This window comes from Eutrigla gurnardus (assembly GCF_963514095.1).
Source record: "Eutrigla gurnardus genome assembly, chromosome: 11".
Lineage (NCBI taxonomy): Eukaryota > Metazoa > Chordata > Actinopteri > Perciformes > Triglidae > Eutrigla > Eutrigla gurnardus.
The window spans coordinates 18,305,700-18,328,497 of record NC_139925.1 but is presented as its reverse complement, the minus strand read 5'-3'; the positions used below and the strand labels follow the sequence as shown (position 1 = coordinate 18,328,497).

Here is a 22,798-nt window from a genome sequence, read left to right as displayed (position 1 = left end):
TTGAGCACAATGGAGCTGATGAAATTGCAATGTTGAGAAATGATTGAAGTGGGTTGGGCTGCCCTTCTTGTCAAGAGCAGTTCCTGACTTCAAATCCCTGCAGAATTTCATTATGTTAATTTTGTCACATTATTAGTAAATTCAAAGCTTAGTGAACTCCAGTTTTTCTAATGAACAGGAGGTCACGGGTTCAAATCCCAGCAGCACAGCTTGCTGTTCTCTTCTCGTATAAAACACCCCAGGAACATCTACAGTTTGGACCAACTAGAAGAAAGTAACAATTGAAACATCAGAGAAAATTGCTTTCACAGAGGCGCTGTGGCTTAGTTGGTTAAAGCACCTGTCTAGTAAACAGGAGATCCTGGGTTCAAATCCCAGCGGTGCCTCACTGACTGAAGTCATTATGTCAAGTATGTACACCTATCTTCCGCACAAAATGAAAAGTATCCAAATTCAATAATTGAGCAAGATGGAGGTGGTGAATTTGGATGGAAGACCTTTTTTAAAGAGGTTTGAAATTTCTGTCTTGTCAACAGGAGTTCCTGACTTCAAATCCCTGCAGAATTTCATTAACCTATTAATTTTGTCACTTTAGTAGTAAATTTAAGGCTTAATAAATTCAAGTTTCTCAGAGAAAGTAGGTCCCACAGAGGCACTGTGGCTTAGTTGGTTAAAGCACCTGTCTTGTAAACAGGAGATCCTTGGTTCAAATCCCAGCGGTGCCTCACTGACTGAAATTAATATGTCAAGCGTGTACACATATCTCCAGCACAAAATATCCAAAATTCATTGAGCACAATAGAGCTGATGAAACTCAAATTAAGATAAATGATTATAGTGGGTTGGGCTACCTGCCTTGTCAACAGGAGTTCCTGTGTTCAAATCCCTGCAGAATTTCATTATGTTGATTTTACACATATTAGTAAATTTAAGGCTTAGTAAATTCAATTTTCTTAGAGAAAGCAGGTCCCACAGAGGCACTGTGGCTTAGTTGGTTAAAGCACCTGTCTTGTAAACAGGAGATCCTGGGTTTGAATCCCAGTGGTACCTTGCTGTCTGCTGTGTTTATGTCAGATACATGACGCTTGTCTACCATGGAAAAGCAGAAACATAGTGAACTCATAGAGAAGAAGCCAGGTGATGAAATTGAAATGAAAATGTATGTTTATAATGTGTCTGTCTTGTCAACAGCAATTCCTGAGTTCAAATCCCTGCAGCATTTCAATATCAGTTAATTTCGTGACATTATTTACCCACCATGTGTCTCAAACATACTTGCTTACTGACTATTTTTCTTTAAATATTCTTTTTTCATTTTGAACCAAAAACAATTTGAGTCAATCGAAGTGATATTAACAGTTTGGACCAACTAGAAAAAGTAAGCCTTGTCAACAGGAGTTCCTCTGTTCAAATCCCTGCAGAATTTCATTATGTTAATTTTGTTACATATATATATGTATATACATACTGGTTTAAAACTTTAGTATTGATGGGAAAAGAAAGCAGACAGAACTGGTTGATAACAATGACTGATTATTGTGTGGCTATGTGAGAACGTATCATTTCATTTGAGTGAACTCACTAAAGTTCAATTTTAAAATGTAACAAGTAAGTAAAGACACATTTTCCGTTTCTAGCTGTAGGGGGTAACATAATCATGATCGCTGTCCCTGAAACAGTAGAAAGTCTTCTATCCAACACTGCCATCAGGTGGACACAGGGTGACACACATGAATGTAGAAACATAAATGTCTTTTTATTTTTTAAATGTACCTAAAATGAGCTACACAACTACTGACTTGAGCCTGTGTGACTCATTTTGCTAAATGCAACTCTTGCAAGTCTCATGAAGGAACTATACCAACAACTAGGGTTCTGACTCTGTGCTAAACAGTCTTTGGGGTATTAAATATCTTAAATATAGCTGGACAAGGCCAAATAAAAAAAGTCTTTGGAATACAAGATGTCTGAAGAGAATGATGATGGAGCAAAAGCGAGAAGGAATTCAACATTACACATTAAAATAATCATAAAGATGTGTTTTATATGGTTTGGCGACACCTTGTGTTCACGTCATTACTTGCGGGACATCTGGTTCAGTGAAGCTGTTATGTTACTGTAAAACATGCTCAAGGAATTCACAGCGGAATATGATGACTCTTCTCCTATAGTTTCAGTGAGATGCAGCCAATAAACAAATACAGCAACCATACATTTTAATCACCTCATAAAACTGTGTTTTTCCTGCAGGGCTGTTGCATTAGACAAGACATTTGCAAAGACTGGGTTGGGACCGACAAGTGGGTCACAGGAGATTTTATAAGGGTCACCAAAGACATTTGCAAAAGATAAATGTTATAATAAATTTGTACATAACATTTATATCTGCAGTAGGCCTTTGGACCACACAAAGGAGCCTGACTTTTTTTATTTGTGTTGTGATAGTTGTGGCCTACTTATAAGATTGAATCTAAAATGAAAAGCTAGTGTCACATTCTATTTGTTGTACTGATAAGAGGAAGTTTTTGACATGTGTTTTCAAAGTGTTTTCAAACACATGCATACAAACCAAGTTGTAAGTGATGATACTGTGACTTAAAAGAGGCTACTTTATATAGCCTACTGCTGGGTAGCTTAACATATAACAATACATCACCTGGTGTCAGCATACTGTACGCCGAATAAGTCTACCATCCATCCGGACCAGCCAGGTGCATTACTGAAACCCATAATCTGAAGAAGGGAGGGAAGGCCAAACCAATCCAAACAGTTACAGAGTGTAGTCGGACATCAAACCACACCCATGGATGTATAAGAAGAATATATATATATATATATATATATATATATATATATATATATATATATATATATATATATATATATATATATATATATATATATATAGAAGGTGGCACCCTGTTGATTCCTATGGAAGTTGCTTCAAATCTGGCAAGAAATATCTGTGAACGTCATAGCTAACACATTTTTTTCATAATGCTAAATATGGCTTTTATCTGTGTAAATGTTATGTTGGCAAAAGACAATACAAATGTATTATGCAAATAGGTGAACATTATCCACATCGGAGACAGGAAGTATACCATTTCAAACCACTGATGGTTGAAACTAGATTAAGACCAAATTCATGGTTACAATGTTTACTGAGGTAATAAATAAAGTGAGAAGTAGGGTCATTTTCTCATAGTCTTCCATACAAACAGACTTCGTTTTGCAACCAGAGGAGTATCCCTCCTAATGCAAGTAATTAAAATAATCACTTTGTTACCATCATGTTTGCACATACTTCATTTTTTGTCACATTTCTGCTAACTAAATGTTAACTGCAGGCACATTGCATGCTATCCTGGTTTTGGCTATATTTGCTTTATCGTCATGCTATCATTAGTTAGCTCTTTTTTTGTATCTTTATCATCTTTGTCATAATTTTGTTCTCCTTCCTACAATACGAACAACTTTGCTTATTCATACAGCTAGTTGTAAATTCATCATGTTATTATGGAAGCCCATTACTGCTACTGTCAGAAAAAAAGAGAGACTTTCTCCAAATAATTACTCGGTGTAATATTCTGAGATACTATGTCATTATTTTGAGGTTTCTGATTATTTTGAGAAGATAAGTCAGTATTTTGATAAAGCGTCTCTCTATTTTGAGATACTATGTCATTAATTTGAGAAATTGTCTTTATATTTCTGATGTGGCGGAAATGGGCTTCCATATTTTAGGCCTTTTGCTATCACACTTATAGTTATGTTGTTAAGTATACACTAAGCTTTCCGATTATGTGCCAGGCATCAGGGATATGACTTTCACTTTAAAACAGAAAACAGACACAAAACATTTTCATCATGTATGTTTACTTGAGTATGTAAAAATGATGGCGCTTGTGAAAAGTCAGAAACGCCCACAGGCAGCTTTCTGAGCTCGCTTCCTTCCTACACCTGGAGCCAGGAAATCCCATTCCAGTGACTCCACGATCCCTGCCGCACTTTCAAGCTTCCCAACGGGGAAACGGTGTAAATACCGTGTTGCCTGATAAGAGAAACATCCTCCCTTTCTAAGCAGAACGCTCAACGTAGCGCTGTGGCGCATTCCTCGCGTGCAAGCCGCTTGATTCGAGGGATAACAGGAACCGGACCTGGACACCGTAAAGAACACAGGTATCATCTGGAACGGATTTCAAAACACGGTCGTGCTCGGGTTAAAAGACTGGCGAAGAGGAAAGAAGGGCGTATATTCGTTGTATTTATCCGTTGCTGGATGGCTGACAATTAATGATGAGTGTTTGTCAGACGTCCTGTGATCTTCACTGTTTTTCTTGGAAGCCATAGAGGCGGATTTATGCAACAACAACAATAACAAGGGAAAACAGACAGAAGCTTCCTTCTCCCACCTTCGGAGGGGTTGGCGGCTGGCCTGACATCATTGGCCGGTCGTTGGGAATGAATCATCGCATTCATCGGAGGGGGGTCAGGGATGCTGCCGCTGTCACTGCACCCTTAAAATAGGCTGCCACGGACACAGATCCACGTTCCCCGGCGTGTGTCTCCTTTTGAGATCACAAGTCCGCGCGTTCTTTGGAGCCAGCATGGAGGAAATCCTGCGGAAGGTGCAGAAAGACGCGTCCGGCCACAAGCACAAAGCTGTCCGCGATGCCTGCGTCTACGCCCGCGGTAAGTGTACGCCAGCCCACCCACCTTCCTCCCGGCTCTCCGTCTGCAGGAGGCTGTCAAAGGGATGGAGGGGGGGATCTTAGTTCACCTGCTAGCTTCTAGGAAACACGGAGCAGCTACACTAATCCCACAGGCCTCTATCTGAAACGGCTGTCTAGAAATGTCGCAAGAAACCACGACATCTTATGGGAAGTTGAGGGTTTATTTGAGGCGGTTAACCTCACAGGCTGATGCGCTGGAAGGGATTTCCGCGTCCATGTGCCGGTGAGAAGCTCCATTCATTCAAAACAAGAGAGAGAAGCTACACCTGCTGTTGTTTTAAGGCTCTTTGGGATCAACCATCACAGCTGAACATTAAATCGAATCATTTACATTGCTTAACAATCATCACATCAACTTCCAATAAAGAAAGCCAATTTTCCTGATGACACTCGAATGCACCATTCTAGCAGACTTTCAGGTTACACTTTGCACTGCTCAGATTATTGAGGGGCAGGTTATACATATTCAGTGATCTCAGAGAATATAAAAAGCATACAAAGCAGTTATCACTATAAGAATACTACTGACTACCACAGGTGTTCATGTATACTACACATGTCTAAATACAGAGTTTGGTGCTTTATGTGTAATGTTAAGTGGCTGCCATTTCACAGGCAGTCATAGAATGACATCATGCATAGTACAGCTCCCTCTATAGTGCTTACTCTTTGTGCTTTTAACGAAGACGTGAGGCTGTTGGTCTTAAAGCAATCATCGATGCTGACGTTTTTGCTGACTCGCTAGTCCTCTCTTACCCCACTAAAAGGGTTGTTCCAATTCAAATCAGTCCCGTGATCTTGAATACACAGAGTTCACGAAGAACCATTATCAAGAACAAAAGGTTTTGCAACTTTGAATAGACACTCTTTGGAAGTCTCGTTACTTTCTGTCTGCACATTTCAGTGCTTTGCCCAGAAGATGTTTTCATCAGTGAGGCAGGAAACAGCATTCAGAATGCATCATAGTTTATTGGTTAGAAACAATCTTACAAACAGGCGTGTGGAAAAAGCACAGGGATATTGTTACTGTTAAAAGGCACAATGGTTCAGCCTGACCTTTTGGTCGCAGGTGCAACTCTCTGAGACTGCAAGTAGAGAACCAGATTGTGCTGATGGTGACGGCACTGTCATTTAATCTTAAACACACACACACACACACACACACACACACACACACACTGAGTTAATGCACACAATGCAAGGGCATGTTTGAACCTAATAACCTTATAGAGCATGCAAATGCAAGTTATAACATACACTACCCCATGCATTTTATCTTTAAAATGTCACGTCCGTAATTAAACCTTATAATTGGGAGATTATTTTTGCCAAATGACCGAAGTGAACACACCTTAGACACACATACAGTCACGTTTATGGAAATATACTGTAAAAGGGCAAGGCTAGTGTACATTTAACCTTGTAACATGTACGCAACGTGACAGCCTGCGCAGAGTAACGGGAGATTCATGCTACTTATTTAGAGACATCAGCAAGTTTCTTATTTCAAGTTTCTACAATGAAAACAGTAGCATGTCTCTTGTTTAAAGAAATAAGCCAAGGTGGCATTTCTTTAGGCTCCTGAGATACAGTTGAGGTCATTTTAACATGATATACTGTTCCTTTTAAATGCTGCACAGCATTACGTTTAAGCTGTTTGATACTCTTTATTTTTTTTTTAAGTTTATGGTTGGAGTTAGGCTGCATTTGTCTCATTTCAGGTATTCTTATCCTTAAGTAAAATAGTCTCAATAATGTACTAAAACAGCTGGGCAATGTCGTTTTTAATAAACATAATCAAGTAGGACGAAATAGTGCATTTGTCTGGGACGTTTGGCGCTTTAGTGAGAATTTCTGTCAGCAGGAAGCTGCTGAATATTACTTTAGCGTTTGTGTGTGGAACCAGACTTTTGTACATGAAAGAAAATGTTCCTGGTGTTCCTGAGCTGCATTTTCTTTTGGTTTAGTTAAATAGTATTGTGTTATTAATCACAGTGTTTTGTATATTATTTATCTTTGTCCCATTAAATTCTAGAAACCCTGGAGTCTCATAACGGATCAGCCAAAGTTTCCCCCTCGCAGCTTCGGTAAGTTGAACAATACAGGTTCAGTTTCTCTGTCTGTTTCACTTCACTTCAACTCAAAGTTAGAAAAGACTGAACAACAAGCAAAAAACAACAAGCCTGTCAGAACCCTGAGAAGAAACAGCAAGAGCTGTTGATCGTTGGCTGCCAGGAGGTTTGTTAGACCAGGGAATGCTTGAATTAAGTGGTAAGGTAAGTTAGCGTTGCCTCACAGCTACAGATCCTGTTCAGCCTGTCTCTTTACTGCAGATACAGGAATAACCAAATATTGAAATGGAAAATGTTCCTCTCTGAGCTATGTGGCTTTCACATCTCTAATTTACACGCTATCTATCATTTGAATTAATTTGAATAATCAAATTATTCCCGGGGAAGGTGATGCAAGTATTGTGTCTTCAGTGATGAACTTCACTCAGTTTGAACACAGTTGGAACACTACTAAAGTATAATTGCCAGATAGTATATTAATTCAGACACAATCAATCCAACACAGCAGCCCTGTAACAAATATTAGTTTGTGAAACTTTAAAAAGAAATGACTATTTCAAAGAAGTGGTTGGCCTTACAAGTAAAGGGGGAGACCTTTACATCAAACCTGCACATTATAATGGCACCTAAGGGTCATCATTTCTGATTTTTAATGATTTTCACTGAGTATTTCTAAATGATATAGGCAGTAGTACAATCCCAGCAGTTCACGGCCGCCTCGCAGACGAGCGAGAAATATTAAGTGAGAAGAAAAGAACAGAAGCTGTTGATTATGTGCCAGAGTTCCTCACATTTAAATCTAAGACCCAATTAACAGTTCAACTACAGTGACGATTGTATTTTTAGCACCTGATCTCACTTTTGTTGATAGATTTATTTAAAAATCCAACTTTCCAATTTTTTGGAATTGTCAGAACATTGGTATAGGGATTTTAAAAGCTTTGGTGAAAGTGATTAACAACGACAATCAATGACCCACCGGTGAAAATAGGAGCGTGTCATTAAATCATGCTGAGAAAATCGAACTGGTTATTTGTGCAGCAAGCTGTTCACAGTGACTGCAGCCAAAACGCTGTGGCCTTCCAACACTGTCTGGTTGCCAGCGCTGGGTTCATTATCTCCTTCCAACATTTTCCGTTGTGGGAACACAGCAATATTTTTTGCGTGCGTTGTCATGGAAATCTTCTTGTGTATGGGGACTGAAGTGTGCTCTGTTGGTTTAGGAGTATAACCTGTAAAATGTGGAGTGAATGGAGAGCTGCATGCTGGTGGCTGCTGGCTTTAGATGAAGGGGCCATAAATTCTGGATGCTGTTGCAGATCAACACGCTGTGAATTATTCATACAGTAACCTCTGTTGTTTTATTAGTTATTAGATTAAATATTGATGATGATGATGATGATGATGTCTTTTCCAATGTAGTGCGATGGTTCTCATCCAGTCTGCCCCTCTGTCTCCATGAAAGAGATTTCAGCCATTTGAATGATTACATCTACTTTTATACAAACTGACTGATGGAACAAAACAGGAAAACACGTTGATTCTTTCTGAAGGATAGTTGCTATGGGACACCCTCATTATAATGATCATTCTGATTGAGAAAACGCACAGCTTGAAACAGTTCATTCTATGTATTGCTGTAGACTTTGAGATTCTCGTCCTGATGTTTTTTCTTTCTTTTCAGATTCCTTTGTGTCTTTTGAGGCTAGATACTCTCATGCTTGCGTTGTTTTCTTTGTGGCTTCGCTCATAAAAAGTGTCCGATCTCATTGTCGGGATCTGCTGGGTAGTTTGCCAAACGCAGCTCCCTGCCGTCCCATTTGAACCGGTGTAGCTGTGACAGCTCAGATCAGCCTGAGAGCTCCGAGATGAAGCCCGGCTTGCTATCAGCAGCAGAGCACGGAGACCCGCTACAAATAACGAGAGGGAGAGAGAGCGAGCGTGTGAGCGAGTGTGCAGCAGGAAACACGCCAAAGAAAGATTGAAGGAAGGGAAAAATAAATCAAACACAGTAGCTGGGGCTTTGTTACTGACTCTCCAGTACTGTGTTTTGTTTTAGGGCAAAAAGGATGTGGTTACGCAGACATTTAATTTTTAACTGAGAGAAGTAATTTGTATTTCTTTTAATTATTTGAATACTTCCTGAGTGATGAGCCAGAGCTGGAAAAAATCCTTCCTACTACACACCATCAATATAGAATTAGAAGCAAATTGGAAAGAACAAACCAGACAAAATGTACAAGGACAATAAAAAACAACATAAGAATATAACGAGTTAACAAGCAACATTGGCAACAGATCATTTATTATTTTTGGCACGGGGTGAACTTGGTGTGTCTGCAGAAATGCCTGTTTCACGTATTCGTTCCATTGGCTTGTAGCATGTTATCACCATGGATGTCTAAAGAGAACGGGACAAAGCGTTGGAGGCCCTGTCCATTCCTATGGTTGCTCAGTGGTGAATGAAGCAGGACAAAGTTCGACTTCAGAAAAAATGACCCTAATCTTCCAGCAATCTTGCATATCCACGGGCCCTCAGGGCAACCGCACCAGGGTTTCCTTTAAGTGGTTGCCGCCTTGCATCCCTCAGTCCTCACTCCTTAGTCCTTAGTCCTCAGTCCTTAGTCCTTAGTCCTCAGTCCTCAGTCCTCAGACCTCAGACCTCAGCCCTCAGCCCTCACTCCTCAGCCCTCAGTCCTCAGCCCTCAGTCCTCAGTCCTCAGTCCTCAGCCCTCAGTCCTCAGCCCTCAGCCCTCAGTCCTCAGTCCTCAGTCCTCAGCCCTCAGTCCTCAGTCCTCAGCCCTCAGTCCTCAGTCCTCAGCCCTCAGTCCTCAGTCCTCAGCCCTCAGCCCTCAGCCCTCAGCCCTCAGCCCTCAGTCTTCAGCCCTCAGTCCTCAGTCCTCAGCCCTCAGCCCTCAGTCTTGCCTCGGTCTCATTCACATGAACAGATAAAAAAGAAAATACCTCTGGATTCAGTTATTTAATTAAAATCATAAATAAGTTAATTTAAATAAGGGCTTATCAAGTTTTAATACTGACAAGTTGATTAACCTATAAAAAATAAAATATCTGCTGAGTTACAAATGCCACATTCCCAATGTAAGTCTATTGTGGATGAGTCGTTTTGGGCCAATGTCCTCATACGACAGGCGCGGTAATCAGGGTTTGGCACCTCTGTAAGATTAGCTTCAAAGCCCTGTGCTCTTCCTGGGGACTTGGTTATCACAGGCTCTCAGTCTCTGCTTGCCACGAACAGCCCAAAGACACTGTCTGCATGACTGAGTCCCATAACAATCAGCCGTGATATATCTCTGTGTCCGGGTGGATCGAGGCACAAAGTCTCGTGTTAAAAAGACACAGATATGATCTCCCACTCTCCCTGTACGTTAAAATATAAAAGACCCTGATGTGAAAGTTGTGTGTCTCTATAGTCGCTGAATTGTGAAGTCAGTGGACAGAAGCTCAAGTTGGGATTTGATATACTAAACCTGAAGTACATATACAGTATCACTATGAGCAGGAAGGAGGGAGGAGGATCTGGAGTTCATGATGGAGGTTAAGACTGAGGGCTTCTCATATTGTGCTGATCTGTCCTGCCTCAGTCATCCAAAGTCTCACTTCCTGTTAAATACTCGTTGTGGGACAACAGCAGCTTTAACGGTGAACATTTCCGGCTGCAGATTGGATTTAAGTTATATATAGGTTGACATAGTTCTGTAGGCCATCCCCAGAAGTTACCATCGCCGTGGACAATCAGATTTTTTTATTTTTGCAGAAAATAAGATCAGTGGCAAAAACAAACAACTAACTTTTTAACACGTGTCCAACAAGATAATCTTCATGATTAAACAACTTTTTTCTTGAGTGGGGGATAGAACAGGTCGTCCTTTAGCCAGGAGGAGGATGGCAGTATGATCCCCATCTCCTCCTCTGCAATATCATTTTTCAAATCTGATCTTGAATGATATGATATGATATATATATATTTATATATTATATAATATCATTCAAGGTCAGATTTGAAAAATGATATGCAGCAAATGATGGTGGCAGCTTTGTCTTTGCAATCTGAATTGAAGTCAGCCACCAACATTATTTCTACCCTCACTGTGACTCTGAGTCAGAAATATTCAGACGATTAAACCCACAATCTCCAAACAGCTGAAAGCTACAATGTTATAATGCTATAACGTGATTTTGCTTATGTGCTTCCAGAGAACGCTGTCTGCTGCCACTACAGATGGCGCTGGAGTCTAAAAACACCAAACTGGGACAGACGGCGCTTACTGGAATGCAGGTAATGGAACGTACAGCTGAACTGTGAAGGTTATTTATCTTCCCACTTTGTGTTTGTTCCTTAGCCTTCATTCATGTATCTGGTGCTACAATGAATCTGTGGCTTGGAACAACTTCAACTTAAAAACATAAAATCAGTAGAATGCTTCCTTGTTCAACTCAACACACTTTGGGTTTGGTTGCTATGGCTACTTGGTCTAGAATGACCAGATAACTCGCATTATTAGGTCATTTTGCCGGCTATATGACTCAATATGATTGAACAATCCCTCTTTAGTATTTACCATTTACCTCTCGAGCTGGTTGCACACTGAAAAATCTTAAAATACAAAAAAAAAAAAAAAGACGAAGCACTGACATCCAGTTACACTCTTGTGCAAACAAGTGCAGTTTTATTTTGTATACGTTTGGTGCAACAGAAAATGAGGTATACAATATTGATTTATTTGGACATCATAAGGGAAGCAGCTGCTTCACGAAGCTCTCTTCCCTCTGCCTTTCGTCCAATCAGAAGCTCCTGTGTGAGGACAGGTTCGTGGGCGGAGGCGGCGTGGAGGCGGAGGTCCTGGAGAAGCAGCTGCTCAGCCAGATGTTGGAGGCCATCAGAGTCACCCCGTCCCTCCACGAAGACCTGCAGGTGGAAGTGATGAAGGTAAAGCTTGGCGATGTGGGAAAATACCTCAAACCCTGATGTTAGGTCCTCAATATATTCTACATAGAAAGTGTGAAATTAGAAAAAGAAAATATATATACTTATTGTTCTGCACCTACAGCCCGAAAGAGCGACGTGGGCCCGCCCTCCTGTAGGCCCACCACCCGCAGGAGGGTTCAGAAGGGGCCGGTGCGGTGGGATTTGGGTGGCTGTCCTGGGCGGGTGCCCCGGCGACCCAATCCCCGGACGGTGACTCTAGCCATGGGGACATGGAATGTCACCTCACTGGGGGGTAAAGAGCCTGAGCTAGTGCGGGAGGTAGAGCGCTACCGGCTACAGGTAGTCGGGCTCACCTCCACGCACAGTCTGGGCTCTGGAACCCAACTCCTTGAGAGAGGCTGGACTCTCTTCTACTCTGGAGTTGCCCGCGGTGAAAGGCGCCGAGCAGGTGTGGGCTTGCTCATAGCCCCCCAGCTCGGCCGCCATGTGTTGGAGTTTTCCCCGGTGAACGAGAGGGTCGTTTCCCTGCGCCTTCGGGTCGGGGATAGGTCTCTCACTGTTGTTTCGGCCTATGGGCCAAACGGCAGTGCAGAGTACCCGGCCTTCTTGGAGTCCTTGGGAGGGGTACTTGAGAGTGCTCCAACCGGGGACTCCATTGTTTTACTGGGGGACTTCAACGCTCACGTGGGCAACGACAGTGTTACCTGGAGGGGCGTGATTGGGAGGAACGGCCTCCCCGATCAGAACCCGAGTGGGGTTCTGTTATTGGACTTCTGTGCTGGTCACGGTTTGTCCATAACGAACACCATGTTCAAACATAAGGGTGTCCATCAGTGCACATGGCACCAGGACACCCTAGGCCGGAGGTCAATGATCGACTTCGTGGTTGTGTCATCTGACCTCCGGCCGTATGTTTTGGACACTCGGGTGAAGAGAGGGGCTGAGCTGTCAACTGATCACCACCTGGTGGTGAGTTGGATCCGCTGGCAGGGGAGGAAGCTGGACAGACTTGGCAGACCTAAACGCGTTGTGAGGGTCTGCTGGGAACGTCTGGTGGAACCCTCTGTCAGGGAGGTCTTCAACTCCCACCTCCGGGAGAGCTATGACCAGATCCCGAGGGAGGCTGGGGACATTGAGTCCGAATGGACCTTGTTCTCTGCCTCCATTGTTGACGCGGCTGTTCGAAGCTGTGGCCGTAAGGTCTCCGGTGCCTGTCGTGGTGGCAATCCCCGAACCCGGTGGTGGACACCGGAAGTAAGGGATGCTGTCAAGCTGAAGAAGGAGTCTTACCGAACCTGGTTGGCTCGGGGGACTCCCGAGGCAGCTGACGGGTACCGGCAGGCCAAGCGTGCTGCAGCACGGGCGGTCGCTGAAGCAAAAGTTCGGGTCTGGGAAGAGTTCGGGGAGGCCATGGAGGAGGACTATCGGTCGGCCTCGAGGAAATTCTGGCAAACCATCCGGCGCCTTAGGAAGGGGAAGCAGCCCCCCACCAACACTGTTTACGGTGGAGGTGGGGAGCTGCTGACTTCGACTGGGGATATCGTCGGGCGGTGGAAGGAATACTTCGAGGATCTCCTCAACCCCACTGACACGTCTCCCATTGGGGAAGCAGAGGCTGGAGACTCAGAGGTTCATCCACCCATTACACGGGCTGAAGTCACCGAGGTAGTTAAGAAGCTCCCCGGTGGCAAGGCACCGGGGGTGGATGAGATCCACCCTGAGTACCTCAAGTCTCTGGATGTTGTGGGGCTGTCTTGGTTGACACGTCTCTGCAACATCGCGTGGCAGTCGGGGACAGTGCCTCTGGACTGGCAGACCGGGGTGGTGGTCCCTCTATTCAAAAAGGGGGACCGGAGGGTGTGTTCCAACTATCGGGGGATCACACTTCTCAGCCTCCCCGGGAAAGTCTATTCCAGGGTGCTGGAGAGGAGAATTAGGCCGATAGTCGAACCTCGGATTCAGGAGGAACAATGCGGTTTTCGTCCTGGCCGTGGAACACTGGACCAGCTCTATACCCTCCGCAGGGTGCTCGAGGGTTCATGGGAGTTTGCCCAACCAGTCCACATGTGTTTTGTGGACTTGGAGAAGGCATTCGACCGTGTCCCTCGTGGCATTCTGTGGGAGGTACTTCGGGAGTACGGGGTCGGGGGCCCTCTGCTAAGGGCTGTTCGGTCCCTGTATGACCGGAGCAGGAGCTTGGTTCGCATTGCCGGCAGTAAGTCAGACCTGTTCCAGGTGCATGTTGGACTCCGGCAGGGCTGCCCTTTGTCACCGGTCCTGTTCATTATTTTTATGGACAGGATTTCTAGGTGCAGCCGTGGGCCGGAGGGGATCTGGTTCGGGAGCCACTGGATTTCATCCCTGCTTTTTGCGGACGATGTGGTCTTGTTGGCTCCTTCGAGCCAGGACCTCCAGCATGTCCTGGGGCGGTTTGCAGCCGAGTGTGAAGCAGCCGGGATGAGGATTAGCACCTCCAAATCTGAGGCCATGGTTCTCGACCGGAAAAAGGTGGCTTGCTCCCTCCAGGTTGAGGGGGAGTTCCTGCCTCAAGTGGAGGAGTTTAAGTATCTTGGGGTCTTGTTCACGAGTGAGGGAAGGATGGAACGCGAGATTGACAGGCGGATCGGTGCAGCGGCTGCAGTAATGCGGTCGCTGTATCGGTCCGTCGTGGTAAAGAGAGAGCTAAGCCGAAAGGCGAAGCTCTCGGTTTACCGGTCAATCTACGTTCCTACCCTCACCTATGGTCATGAACTTTGGGTCATGACCGAAAGAATAAGATCCCGGATACAAGCGGCCGAAATGAGCTTCCTCCGCAGGGTGGCGGGGCGCTCCCTTAGAGATAGGGTGAGGAGCTCCGTCACACGGGGGGAGCTCGGAGTAGAGCCGCTGCTCCTCCACATCGAGAGGAGCCAGTTGAGGTGGCTCGGGCATCTGCATCGGATGCCCCCTGGACGCCTCCCTCGGGAGGTGTTCCAGGCATGCCCCACCGGGAGGAGACCCCGAGGAAGACCCAGGACACGCTGGAGTGACTATGTCACCCGGCTGGCCTGGGAACGCCTTGGGGTCCTCCCGGAGGAGCTAGGGGAAGTGTCCGGGGAGAGGGAAGTCTGGGCGTCCCTGCTCAGGCAGCTGCCCCCGCGACCCGGTACCGGATAAGCGGAAGAAAATGGATGGATGGATGGATTGTTCTGCACCATATAGCTGAATAGATCTGCATGGAGACCATTCTTGCCTTCAGCTTTGTCTTTGATGGTTTCCAGTAATTTAGCCTCTTTAGAGCTCTGTTATCACCCCATGTTGTGTTTTTTCCAGTTTTATTCAAGTTGATAACACACTTATGATTGTGATCAGTCCTTTTCCCTTGAGGTGTTACATTTATTTCCTCATTATTATAAAGAACAATTAAAGAATGTTGGATGATTCATCACTGACTACTTTTTAAAAGTAGAAAACTGTGTTTCTGTGTCCCGTGTGAAGGTCCTGCTGTGTATTACCTACTCGCCAAACTTCGACATTAACGGAGACTCCATCCTCCGGATTGCTGAGGTGAGACAGCCTGAATCTCTTTAATGCAGCTCTGCATCAGATATGTGAGATTTTATATGCAGCAACGAAGAGCGACTTTATGTTTGCCGGAGCGAAACTAATCAGCAAGATGCAGAAATTCATATTTGACATTCCTCGTCCAGCTGCTGTTGGGACTGTTGAAGACAACTGTATTTGAAAATGCGCCTGAGATACAGCCGAGGGTGTATCATTTTGGTTTCTGTTGGTTTAGACGAGAATGCTTGGATGGACTAGATACAGGGAATAGTTGTTTTAAAAGTGAATTGAGCCTTTAATGAAGTCAGAAATAGAGTCAAATGTGGTATTGTAGTAGCTATTTTACATCCTCGTCCATTTGCTTACCACGGCTGTGGCTCAGGGGGCACAGCGGTTGATTCCCATTTGTGAGTGTGTGCTAATGGCAGTTAGCATTGGTCCTTAAAAAAAAAAACAGGGGACAGTGAAGTATTCACAAAGCAAGCAGAGCATGAGCTCGATCTATTTTTAAAGGTGAGGCTTGGCTCTGTCCCGTCCGGCCTCGTCTCATGCTGTAATCTCATCAATTATTCAGAAAGTTGAGATGAGTGGTCACACTCACACACACACACACACACACACACACACACACACACACACACACACACACACACACACACACACACACACACACACACACACACACACACACACACACAGGGATAAAGATGGGCTGTTGTTTGAAGAAGAACAAGAGACTTTTGAAGGGAGAATCACCACAACATAACAAGCCTGTGTCTTCCATTGTTTTGGTTGCACAAACTAAGATGAGGTTCACTAGTGCCTGTACAATGTTGGTATGACACTTAAAAGCTACAAAACATTGTACTAAACATGAAAATGAACTCACAGTAAAACTTCTTACTGGTAGTGTTTGTTGACAGCGAGAAAGTCCTGAAAGTGAGCAATGTTCATTCATTATTTTGGGTAAATAATAAATGTCCAATGCTGCCTGAGAATGTGCAGCAGTTCCTTCGGAGTGGTTGCAGTGCTTTGACATCCCGCAGATTAAATGAGTCCTTATGCCAGAGGTCAATGGAACATAATGACCATCATTGTAAAAGCCTAATACAGCCATTAATCAAGTCCTGCTGTCCTGCAGGGTGCAGAGTGAAACATCTGCATGTAGCTTTGCAATATCATTTCATTTTCATTAGCGGCAAACACATTGAACACAATTCAAAAGTATGAGATAAACCTAATTAAGCTGCTGTATAACTGCATAGAGTCTTAATTACTGAAAATATAAGGTGACTAATTTTCAGTTTCTGCAAACAAAAGCTGATGTTTTTGCACCGGTGTGGAAAAGTTAGTATTAAGCTTTTTTTTCACCAATAAATTGGATCATATTAGAATTTAAGAGGTAAGTTACAGACTTTGCAAACCATCTTTAAAGACTACTGTATGCGGGGTGAATATGTGACATATAATCATATTCATAATTCTCCGGAGAAGGACCGAAAACATTTTGTAACAATCAAGAAAATAAAATCAAAAAAGGATCCAAGCTTCTGCAGGTGCACCAACCTCTGACAACCACCAGCCAGCCCTCTTATCTGGATAAATGCCTAAACTAGCAGACTGTTATCTGTAGAGTGTTTTCCTGTAACACCACTTCCCTCAGCAGAAGCAGCAGCAGCAGCAGCAGCAGCGGCGGCTCCTGTATGTTTGACGTCCATTAACGGCTCATAAAACCCTGGTCAACATGTTATGTTAATGGACCCGGGCCATCTGGTGTGTGTTCCTGTTTATGTTGGTTCATAACTCAGGGTGACTGGAGAGGTTGTCAGCACCACTCTGTTATCAGTAGCATCCCATACAGACAGTGAGGCTCACAACAGGTGCTTAAAGCAGGGATCGGCTGTGCTGAGGGATTTATTCAACCATCAGGAGCTGGAGGTTAATACTTTAACACCTGTCATGTAACCGATATGATGGTATTAGTGGTACACAGGGCTCAACACAACAAAAGTGGTTGCCAAGTTGGCAGCAAGGCATTACCTGTTGGTTGCCGGAACTGAAAATATGGCCAGTTTTAGGCACCTTATATTTTGTCTTCTGTACATGTTGTTACATGTTTTAATTTAATTTTCGTAACCCTAGCCCCAATATCAACATTTATTTATTTTAGGCTGTTTGTTGTCTGTTTTAATAGTTCAAATGTAAAAAAAATGCCAAGAATTGGTGCTTGGCAGTGGTAACCTAGCAACCCTTACTGTAGAGCCCTGCATGAAAAGTAATTTTCACCCTCCCAGATCATTCCTGTCACCTACAATGAGTTTAACTGCGTTGTGCAACTTCTTACATGCTGCCTCGTGAACGTGGTTTGTAGCTCACAAGCTCATTCATCCGTGTTTAGCAAAGATTCTCTGTTAACGCGATTGTCATTGTCAGAGCGATTCTGCTCGTGCCAGTCTGCACCACCTAGAGGACAGGAAAGACATGACATGGTATTGTTGCCACTTCCAGGCAATACGTGTTAACTGCTGCAGGTTTTCCTTTCTCGTTTGATCATATAAAATACCAATTGTTATCTTTTTAAAATGTTGTTGTTTTGCTTGGATCATAACACCATCGCAAGGGAACGCTTGCACTCCAGTTACATTTTGTAGGTTTAAAATATTCACATTCATACTGACACTAAACTGTAGCTATTAAAAAGAAATATTCAGCAACAATAATTGCCTTCAAGAGGTAAAACTGCCAGAGCTACAAGAAGTTTTAATTTTGGAAGACAGCAGGAGGCGGCTCCCTACTCTCATTTTCATCTCACACACATGCTGCTAATTATACAGGATGCATTGATCTGTGATTGATTAGGCGCAGGTGGCGGAGGTGGAAAACGTCCCAGAGGATGCCAAGACTTAAAATCTGAATATGCCTAATTGAGATGGTCTTTGTTTGGAGCTCTACATGAGGCTCCTGTTAACTCTCACATCCTCCGTGCTCGGATGACATAACAGTGATTCAGTAGTGAAATAAATTGCATTGTATTGCTGTCATGCTCTCCACCTCTTCCCTTAAAACCCTCCTCCAGTTTACCTCTGTGAGGATTTGTGGTGTTGAACAATCCCTCTTTAATTTAGCGGTTAATGTAATTGATCCCTTCATTTACAGTCAAGCCAAATCCACCCAATGTTTTGCAAGTCATTGTATCGAATTAATATGATGCGTGCGTGCGTGCGTGCGTGTGCGTGTGCGTGTGCGTGTGTGTGTGTGTGTGTGTGTGTGTGTGTGTGGAAGCTGAGCAGCATGTGTGTCACTCAGCTGACGACTTTACCCTCTTCCACAGGGTTCGGTCTGTGACCTTCTAATCTTGCAGAAACACTGACAATACACCCCCCTGCCCCCTCCCTCTCATTAGTCTGGTCACCAAGGTAACGTGTGACGCCATGGAAACCTCCCTTACATCTCGCTGATGCTTCAGCGATGCTTTCTCAGGACCGTGCGTCATTAACTGATCTGCTTTTGTGACTCATAAGAAAGATCACACACTGACAGGTGTGTGTGTGTGTGTGTGTGTGCGTGTGTGTGTGTGTTTAGGTGTGTATCGAGACCTACGTGTCCAGCTGTCACCAGCGCAGCATCAACACGGCGGTCCGAGCCACGCTGAGCCAGATACTGGGAGACCTGACGCTGCAGCTGCGACACAGACAAGAGGTGGCGCCCTCATGCAAGACGCCGGACACTATACAGAAGTTACAGATACGGACACGCACAAATAATAATATACAGTAATAAACAACACAGTAATAAACATATACAGCTGTCTGCACACCTATCTGAACTATCATCATAGCAGAGGTGTTAATAAAGCTTTCTATTACACTATATGAGTACAGGAAGACTAGTTCATGGAGCCTGGGACATATTCACAATAAAAACCTCCTTAGAAAACTAGAAAAGAAATGTTGTATTAGTTGGTTAAAAGTGAAAATAAATGTAATGATTGTCTTGATCAGCGAAGTGATACATTAGTTATTTTAAGACCAAAACTATTTTTCAGCTTTTTTTTTTTTTTTTTACATTGTAAATTGTAAAAAACAAAGTTATAATTTTTTGCAAAAAGAGCATGAAGCATTAATGATTGCTTCTTTAATTAAAGGCGTAATAAGGAGTCATTAGATAAACACTACTGACGTATGATAAACAGTATTGATTCTTGTTAAATGTTGTGAGACAAATATTGCAATATTTGTAATATTTCCTTAACGTACTTTTAGTAGTGAACATACACGTACATTCACATTACACACCGATACATGTCATCGTATTCTGTATATAGACCAGTTAAACTGACACACAATAACTCTCAGCTTCATATACACCATGAATGATGTGTTGACACAAAACACACACTCACAGTAAACGGGCCTCCTGTTGTGTGCTCCCCCACAGGGTGCTGATGGAGACGAGGTGACCGCACCACCGCTGCATCGGAGAGGTACGTCATCATCATCAGCGACGTCCTTCACCTCATCGGCTCAAGGGCTGGAATCACCTCTATTTTATAATCATGCACACAAGGCACTCAGGGACCATATGATGGACACATCAATCTATGACAACTCAAAACAACATGAATTCCACCCTAACAAAGTTAATACAGTTGAAATTGTCATTAATGTGTAAATTAGATTACGTTTTTATTATATAAAGGTAGTGCTTTACTGGGTTACATTATACTGAGAGGCGTTTTAAGTGTGTTATCCTTACATTTGCATACATAAGTCAGAATAATTGCAACACTCCTGAATATAATGCAGTCTTAAACAATGCCATCACCAACCATGAACCCAATGCCACTAAGTATAATTACAGTATCAACTTTACAGGGTCAACACAAACTGTACAGTATAGGCATCACACATCTATGGCTGGACAGTTACGTGGTATTAAATCACATTACACTGTGTAGGTGTCCCCCATAAAGTGTAATAGCTTCCTGTGAGCGCTGTCGATGATTATTAGGGTTTGATAGTGGTTTTATCCTGGCCACCGTGAGAAGTCCTTACAGGGAATGTTAGAGGAATACTTCAACATGGTGGTGAATACGCTCATTTGAATCCTGTCTGAGCAGCAGCTAAGAAGCAGCTAACGGCTGTGGACTTTTATTCTTCTTAAGTGTTTGGTTAAAAACAGTTTCTTAGCTGTTATATTGTGTTGTAAAGCGCTATGACCAGAAAGTGCTCTAGAAATCCAGTTACCATTCCTTTATTACAAAGAGGTCAGAAGGAGAGAAACATGAGGAGACAGGACAGCCATGTTTTTTGTTTTCTTACTTGATGTATATATTGTATAGAGATAAAGTAGGCCCTGTGAATTAACTTTTTATGATGTGTGTGTGTGTTTGCAGATATTTCTCCTACCAGCCAGGCTTTGTGTGAAGATGTGGTGATGGTTCTGACAGTTTTCTGTGAAAAACTGGAGTCGGTGGACAGGTAACACAGTAGTTGACTGTATATTACATGATGCAACACTATTTCTTCTGTTGCTATTGATGCAATGTTTAGGTGATGATTCAGTGCGAGTCTTGCCTGTGAATCATCAGCACCTTCACTTAGTCCCGCCCCTCCAACACCAGCATTGTCTTAATTCTTTTTAGTGGCGTTCAAGCTCGTCACGGTTAGACGTATAATAATGTTTCCACCTAAAATCCTGTGGAGCTAACATTAGCAGCAGTACGTTAGCATTCTATGCTGCGTTAGCTACAGGAGGTATACGGAATGTAAACACGTGCTGCTTTTGCTTTTTAATGATTGAAACTGTGAACAAAGACTCACCTGACATTACAGGGACTGTGTTGGTCCTTAATTGAATTGTCTTCAGTCTCCATCACCAGCTGATGTGGTGGTTGTTCACTTTTAATCTGCAGGTTTTAGCTTCTTTATGGTTTTAATCTGTTTTAGTCAGTTTGAGATTCTGGGTATATCCTTCAAACGCAAACCCCTATGTCACGTTTTTTCCAAATATGCATAATATTTCTTCCGGAAGGGCAATTAGTGATTCAAGGGAAGCTCTGACAGCTTGACGGAGGATGTGCCAGACCAAGGAGAAGTAGAGAAAGCTGCTGTACTGGAATAATAATGAACACTCATCTCCATTAGATATCACTCTCATTGGTGCTGGGCGGTTTTGGGCGTCGGCCCTTTAATAAGAATAAAGTTGAATGTGTGGTATGTTCACCTGAATCACTGAATGTTGTGTCTTCTCACCCTCCAGTGAAAACCAGCTCCTGCAGCTCCTCTACTTGGAGTGCATCCTCTCCATGCTCAGCAGCTGTCCTCCCACAATGCACCTGTCCAGAGGTTTCACCGACCTTGTGTGGTAAGACATGTAGCACCAATAGTGTCAGCCATCTGATTTAAATGTTTGGATGAGCTATATTTTGAGCCCTTTGTACAGTTAGTTTTAGAACTCAATAATGGTCAGTTTTATGTTTTGTTTTTGTTTTTTTCTTTGTTACCCCTCACCATATTGTATGTTACTGCATTGTAATGTGTTCATGATCTTAAAAACGTATTATATCCCGACACCCAGGAAGCAGCTGTGTCCATCCCTCGTGGCGATTATGGGAAATCCTGTCAATGACAAAACAATCGCTTCCCACCACGGCTACACGGGGACGCCGGACCGTCTCTCAGACAGACACAGTCTAGGTAACTGGATTTAACCACTGCAGGTGGCTCGCGCAACTTTGCATTCATACAAAAGACATTGCGAGCTAGTTTAGTCAGTTGGAATGAAACTGAGGAGTCCAGACGCCACAAAACACATGCATTTTGACAGGTGATAGGTGAAGTTGATTTTTAGGTTATTCTGCTGCAGCATAACCTAAAAATCATCATGATTTTAGTGGTTCGGCTTCATGTCCCTCCTTGTTTTCCTCTGCCAGGATTTAGCCATGAGGTGGACTACTTTGGCGGAGGGGTATCTGATCAAGGCAGAGGGTCCGGCTGTTCCTCAAGCGCCCCCGCCAGGATCGCACCGGTAGTGCGGACCGTGTGTTACATCGCTGCGGAGCTTGTACGTCTGGTGAGCTGCGTGGAATCGATGAAGCCGGTGCTGCAGTCGCTCTACCACAGGATCCTGCTGTACCCGCCTCCTCAGCACCGCACCGAGGCCATCCGCATCATGAAGGAGGTGGGAGGAGGATTATTGCTGACATTTTTTCCCAGAGCACCCTTTCCAATTTACTGAAGTCTAAGAAAGTGTTTCATTATGTTGGAATCTATTTCCCTGTGTGTATGTGTGTGTGTGTGTGTGTGTTAGATTCTGGGTAGTCCCCAGCGGCTGTACGACTTGGCTGGTCCATGCATGGCTGAGCCTGAAACCAGGAAGCGCTCCTTCTCAAAGAGGAAATCCCACCTGGACCTGCTGAAACTGTAAGTAACTCCTCTCTTTTTTGTTCTGTGAAGTTGGAAGCAGAATTGACTGTTTGCAGTTAATATTTCTGAATT

The 22,798-nt window shown here is 43.6% G+C and overlaps 1 protein-coding gene across 1 annotated transcript in view; it reads left to right on the top strand.

Moving 5' to 3' along the window:
• The first annotated feature begins 3,955 nt into the window (after window positions 1–3,955).
• Window positions 3,956–22,798, top strand: part of arfgef3 (ARFGEF family member 3) — a 49,189-nt gene continuing 30,346 nt past the window's right edge. Inside the window, exons 1-12 of the mRNA XM_084020928.1 lie at window positions 3,956–4,695; window positions 6,772–6,823; window positions 11,024–11,105; window positions 11,616–11,756; window positions 15,234–15,302; window positions 18,882–18,998; window positions 19,737–19,782; window positions 20,695–20,779; window positions 21,561–21,665; window positions 21,879–21,997; window positions 22,234–22,481; window positions 22,611–22,723. Coding sequence (XP_083877054.1) covers window positions 4,611–4,695; window positions 6,772–6,823; window positions 11,024–11,105; window positions 11,616–11,756; window positions 15,234–15,302; window positions 18,882–18,998; window positions 19,737–19,782; window positions 20,695–20,779; window positions 21,561–21,665; window positions 21,879–21,997; window positions 22,234–22,481; window positions 22,611–22,723 — 1,262 coding nt within the window. The 5' untranslated portion in view covers window positions 3,956–4,610. The remainder of the gene's footprint in view (window positions 4,696–6,771; window positions 6,824–11,023; window positions 11,106–11,615; window positions 11,757–15,233; window positions 15,303–18,881; window positions 18,999–19,736; window positions 19,783–20,694; window positions 20,780–21,560; window positions 21,666–21,878; window positions 21,998–22,233; window positions 22,482–22,610; window positions 22,724–22,798) is intronic.